Source organism: Brassica oleracea, chromosome C9, assembly GCF_000695525.1.
Source record: "Brassica oleracea var. oleracea cultivar TO1000 chromosome C9, BOL, whole genome shotgun sequence".
Taxonomy (NCBI): Eukaryota; Viridiplantae; Streptophyta; class Magnoliopsida; order Brassicales; family Brassicaceae; genus Brassica; species Brassica oleracea.
Window position 1 is genome coordinate 11,265,028 of NC_027756.1, and position 5,984 is coordinate 11,271,011.

At 33.3% G+C, this 5,984-nt stretch overlaps 1 protein-coding gene across 1 annotated transcript; it reads right to left on the reverse strand.

Moving 5' to 3' along the window:
* Nucleotides 1–289: 289 nt before the first annotated feature.
* On the reverse strand, nt 290–2,993 carry LOC106316995 (protein NETWORKED 4A). Its single transcript, XM_013754861.1, has 4 exons — nt 2,935–2,993; nt 2,387–2,449; nt 1,307–2,285; nt 290–1,114 (listed from the first exon to the last, which is right to left on the reverse strand). Exons 2-4 carry the CDS (start codon nt 2,403–2,405, stop codon nt 325–327), a joined length of 1,788 nt encoding a protein of 595 aa, XP_013610315.1. The 5' UTR covers nt 2,406–2,449; nt 2,935–2,993; the 3' UTR covers nt 290–324.
* Nucleotides 2,994–5,984: the final 2,991 nt, after the last annotated feature.

Consider the following 5,984-nt stretch of genomic DNA (forward strand, 5'->3'; position numbering starts at 1 on the left):
AAAAAAAAAAAAAAAAAAAAAAAGATTTATGAAGTGCGGACTCCCATTGGCTGTAGTTTCAGCTATGGAATCCTTTGCCTCATTACATCAAATTATTTAAACATTTATAAACCTAAATACAAAAATGTTTATATAATGGCCAAACAAGGTATCCATATAAACGTTTTACATAACTGTCAAACACAATAGATCCCCGATCTTACAATCAACATTTCATATTTTACAAGATGGGGAGATGATTCTAACGTAAATAGATACAACAAATAAAACTTAAAAAAAAAAACATTCGTGAAAAGGAAGACAAAAGAGTTGAGTTTTGTGACATTAGGTCTTAAGAGAAACCTTTAAGACTGATTTCTTGAGGTCATCGTATCGATCTCTTTGATAATCCACGAGAACACAGAGTTGTCTAATTGCTTCTCTCTTCTCTTCCCCTAAGCTCAACAATTCAATTTCTCGTCCCTTCACATTGATCTCAAGCTCTTTAATTCTCGCTTCAAATTTGGTCACAACCTTTGCTAGACTCAATTTCTCTGTACCTTCTTCTGCAAGTTTCTTCTCTAGCTTAGATAATTTCTCTTTCAACAAAGTCTCTTGAGCTTCTCCGCATTCTAGCTTTGCAGCTAGAGTTTCCAACTCGCTCTTCTTCTCACACACCCAAATCTTCGCTGAATCAATCTCTTTTGCTAACCTAGCAACTCTGCCCGTGTGTTCCTCTGCTTCCTCTAGCTTCTTGGTCGATCTTGTGTACCCTTTTTCCCAAGTGTCTTTGATTCTTTTGAAATGGGTTTGGTAAAAGAGCAAACTCTCTCTAGTTTCTTTGTTTTCTTGAACAATGTCTCGTATTTTGATATATTCGTTCTTGCTCTCCAAGTGTATTTGTTCAGCTACATGGATCCTCCTGTACAGTATCCTGATATGGTCTTCTATCTTCATCCGGAAATCTTCAGCTATTTCTTCTATTTTCTTCTCTATGGCATTTGGATTCAGCTTCGAGTCTCGGCTTGAACCAAGTGACCAACGCTTTGATTGCTTCAGATCTTCAGAGAACTTGTCAATGGTCTCTTTCTGTTCTTTCACAAGTCTTTCCTGATCCTTGACTTTTTCCGATAGCCTGCGATATTAAAGAGTCAGATGCCCTTCCAAAGTGAATTCACGTAGACCATCCCGCCACCGTACCATACAAACATGGTAGGATGAACCAAGTCGCAAAACAACTTAATTTGGAAACATAACTTAAATGAACGTTACCTCGAAATTGAATTTAATTATTGAAGTTGAATCGTAAAATGTTTTGTTGTGTTACCTGTTAATAACATCATCTTGTTCCTTGGCCAGTTTCTTCTGATGAGAAAGTTCAGCGTCCAGTTTCTTGCTCTTATCTTCATTTTCATCGGTATTTTTGATCTCTCTTTCCATCTGTGATGATTCAAGTTCTGTGATTCTTGTGTGCAGCTCCTTATTTTCTTCTCTAAGATGGTCAATCTCTTCATTCAACTTATTCCTCTCTTTATCTGTTTCTTGTTCCACACTCCTCCCTTGCATATCTTTCTCTGTAACTTGTTCGACTTTCTTGTTCCGCAAGGATTCAAGCTCATGTTTCAAACTACTTACCTGATCCATCAAGCCGTTTACACGTTCTTTGTCCTCAACTCTCTTGACTTGAAAGCTTCCAGTCAATTCCGCGTTCCTCTCGCGGAGAAAACCAATCTCCTGCTCCAAGTTTCTCAACTGGCACTTCAAATCTTCAATCCTCGACGTTAAACCTAACTCACTCTTCCCAAACTTGTTCACAAGTGTCGATATCTCATCTCCTGTTTCTTTCAAAACCAGTTTCAAACCGGAGATCTGAGACCTAAGCCCTTTGTTCATCTCTCCTAGCTGCTTACTTTCGCCAGCTTTCATCTCAATCTCTTCTTCCAAATCTCCCTTACGACGATCACACTCAGCTTTCGCCTCTCCTAGCTCTCGCTCTAGCTCCTTCACGCGTAAAGCCAGTGCATGTTCTTTCTCTTCAGCCTCGTTCCTCAATGCTTCAAGCTTGCTTCCTTGCTCAACAAGATTCTCTATATCTTCCGATGAAGCAACGCGCGATTGCACTTTACTTCTGCCGCCGCTTCTTGTCGGATCCAAATCTTGTTGAAAATCATCAATGGAAGAATAAAGAGATTGACAATGCTCTTGGAGATCGGTAGCAATCGCTAGAAGCTCTCTCTTTGAATCTCTTGGGATCTTGTTTTTGTTTTGGAGGAATTTTAGAAGTCTTGACACTTTCTTCTCAACTTCTGTAGAGACAACAAAAGAACTAACCAAACCCTTACATAAACAATTTTCAAAGAACTAAAACAAACATTTTCATTGAGCATTTTATTCAAACAAATCTTACCTGTTTTTGCTTGCTCCATTTCCAAGAAGTTAAAATAAACTCTCAGGATGCTTGTTATTGTCTCTGCATTTGAAAGTGCAATAAAGATTATCGATCCAAACAAAACCCAGGAAGAAGAGAAAAAAAATTCCTACAAAATCACAATGAAGAAAACATTTTTTTTTTCCAACGTATGCATTGCTTTGAGCAATAACGTGTAGATAATGTAGTACTCGTTTTGAATTACTTTTTCCTCCAGGACATGCATGAATCAAGAAGAAATACATACTACACCCATTAATTAGGCCGGCATTAGAGAACAAGTAGGTTCAATTTTTTCACGTTTTCATAATATATATGGATCAAATCACAATGCGATGAACCAGCTTTTTTTCTAGGGACGTTGATTTTAGGTACGGAATCTAGAACGAGCTGGAATATTGCACATACCCTACGCAACACCACTTTATCTATGTTGTTTGGTCAGAAACAATCGAATTTCTCAGCAAAATCAAAATCTCTAATACATTGACATTTTGACTTCTCCAGAAAAGGGTTAAAAGAATTACCAGGTAAATCTAAAACTCAAATGGTCCTTTCTCCGCAGTCCTCGGAGAAATCTGATTTCTTTGAATTAGGAAGAGAGAATTTTAGCAAAAAGAAAGATAAATATTAGGGGCTGGTGGTGATCAGAAGAAAAAGGAAAAAAAAAAAGGAAGTTAAATTGAATGGCTCACTTTGGACTTTATATTTACATAAATAAAAGCCTTTGTTATTTTTGTAAGAACTAACCGGTTTAATCCGGTTAACCAATATCTATTAAGTAGCTCAAAACCTATGTTTCTCGTAAATACATGTTGAAGAAAACTCAGCAAACATTTGCGTACCATTTACCATTTTTACTATATAACCACTAACGATACACACATATAACGACGTCCAAAAGAGATGGCAAGCAAGTTATAGCGTAAAATTAAAAATAACCAAGGCTTGTTCGGTTTCATCGAGAGTCTTTTCATTTTTTAAAGTCAGCACAATCGCTTCATCCATTACATTCTTTGGTGATAACAGAGCCAGTCATGACATGACTAATCCCGGTATCTTAGTCGGAGTTCTTAACTCATGATTTAACATTTTTTTGTTTTACATTTTTCGGTTAAGAGACGGCTTTTATATCTCTTATTTAAGAGACGGTTGTTAGCTTTTCTTAGCTAAAATTTAAAAAAGCTAAGAACCGTCTCTTACCCAAAGCTAACTGTGGTTAATGGCAAAAGAAACAGTGATCTATAGACCTCCAAAATTATTTTATTTTTATTACATTTTTTTATAAATTATTTATAGTTTTGAAAATTTTATAACCAGTCCTGAGTGACAATACCACATAGTACAATGGAATATTGTTACTCAAACACATGTTCCTTTCATCTTCAACTTGGATAAACGAATACTATAAATTTTTGAATTTTTATTTTTGGTAAAAATGTTGGTATTATTACTAGTTTTCCATGACAAAAGGTAAGACACTAGCAGCATATGAGAGAACAAGAACAAAGCTAACTAATCTAACACAACTCTAAGGAAAGAAAGACTCACGTTGGCAAGGACTGAAGTAACACTAAACCAGAAAGCTAAAAGCGTAAGCTATATATGGATGAGACCACATCGGTTCACAATAAAACTTTCAATTTGTTTTGACTTACTGCGACAAACAGTCAGAAATAAGATACCTGAGAGTCCATCATAGATACTTTATATATATAATATGTCTTTGTAAATTGTAATTATACAGTACTATATCATAATCCGTGCGCATGCGCGCGGATAAATTTTTATAATAATGTTTATTTATTAAATAGTTTTAACATCTTGCAATCCTACAATTTTTATCGATTATAAAATAACAAATACAAATGTTGGTGTCTTAAATATATTATTGTTGTTGAATAGTTAACATATTACATCTCATTTTAATTATTTTTAAGACTTCATATGCACAAAAAGAAATTAAGTTTTGCGGCTGACACAAATCATCAAATCCAAATAAACAACATCGATTGTATAATGACGAAAGGGGATTAGGTTTTCTGCTCTCGATTTGTTTACTATTGACTTTCCATAAGTGATTTCATATTCTATCTCTATAAAGTTGTGTTTTCGGTCCCGTCTTTGTTTCATTGATATGAGTTAAGTTTCTTTTTTTTTTTAACATCTTCTATGAATTCAGTGAATTACAGAAGTGTAATTTTTTTAAAAATAGACATCTGTAAAAATTAGTTTCACTCTAGATACATATCAAAAAATCAATTTTTGAAAAACAATCACCGGCAAACTATATTAACAGGTTAGTGTTCAAATCTAATATATCAAGTTGTTATAGAATATAAGTGCAGCCTCGAAATATAAATGTCTTTTAATATATATTCACCAGCTCGGTTTAAAAATAATCTAATTCAAGAACAAAAAAATTTCTTATTTCACCAGTTCAGGTAATATCTGAATCCGAGCGGGTAATATCCGAACCCGAATGGATATCCAAAAATAACCAAACATAAGTATACTTAACCCTATATTTCTAGTTTACTTCTCTCATTTTATTCAAAATATTTATATTAATGATGCTTATTGCTCAAAATTAAATAATATACATATAATTATGGACAAAATTAATTGTTACTCACTTAAAATACATATCAATCTCTTGTTTCTTGCATTAACAAAAGTTGCATTTGTGGAAGCCCCCTTAGTCCAATGGTTTGACTAAGAGTTTATTAATGCTTCTACACCATCAGATACAAGTTTCAATTCCCGGAGAAAACGATTTATTAAACAATTATATAGACTACGGAGGAAAGACTTACAAGGGATCTTCAACATGATGCTAGTAAACTCGGTAAGACGTGATCTTCGTAGGACGGCTCAGATGATGCAGTTAGGCGTATATCCTTATAAGGCATGTTGTATTGTCGGTTGTCGTGTATTGTCTATGTAATTTTTCTCATAATTGTAATATCATAATAAATCAGCGTTAAAAAAAAACAAAAGTTGCATCTAAATTTTCAAAACAACAACTAAATTAGTGTATTTCTAACCTATTAATAGTTTATTATTTTAAAAATTAGAAAACCAGTTAAGTTAAAATATATTTTAAATACAAAAAAACTTTAAAAAATGAATAATTTATTTATTTTTTCTTCAAAATTTAAATATTCGAACCCAACCCAAAATATCTGAACCTGAACATAACATACCCGAACCCGACTCGAAATGTAGAAATACCCGAATGGGTTCCATACCTTTATACTGAAATACCCGATATTAACCCGAACGTGTATCTGAACGCCCACTCCTGCGATATCATTTGTATCTTGCTTGAACAAAAGAAAGTTAAACCATTGAATCAAAAAAATTTCAATGTGAGACTTTTACCAATTTTATTAATTTATAGTCATTTTTAAAATTTTAAAATATAACATATAAGAAAAAATCTAAATTTTTTTATTATATGCCTAATGTGATTGTTTAATTTCTTTTAATAGTATAAAATTAAACAAAAAAGAGAGAGGTTAGAAAAATTGTTATCAAATATGTATTATTCATAATCATTAATTGTCATATGTTA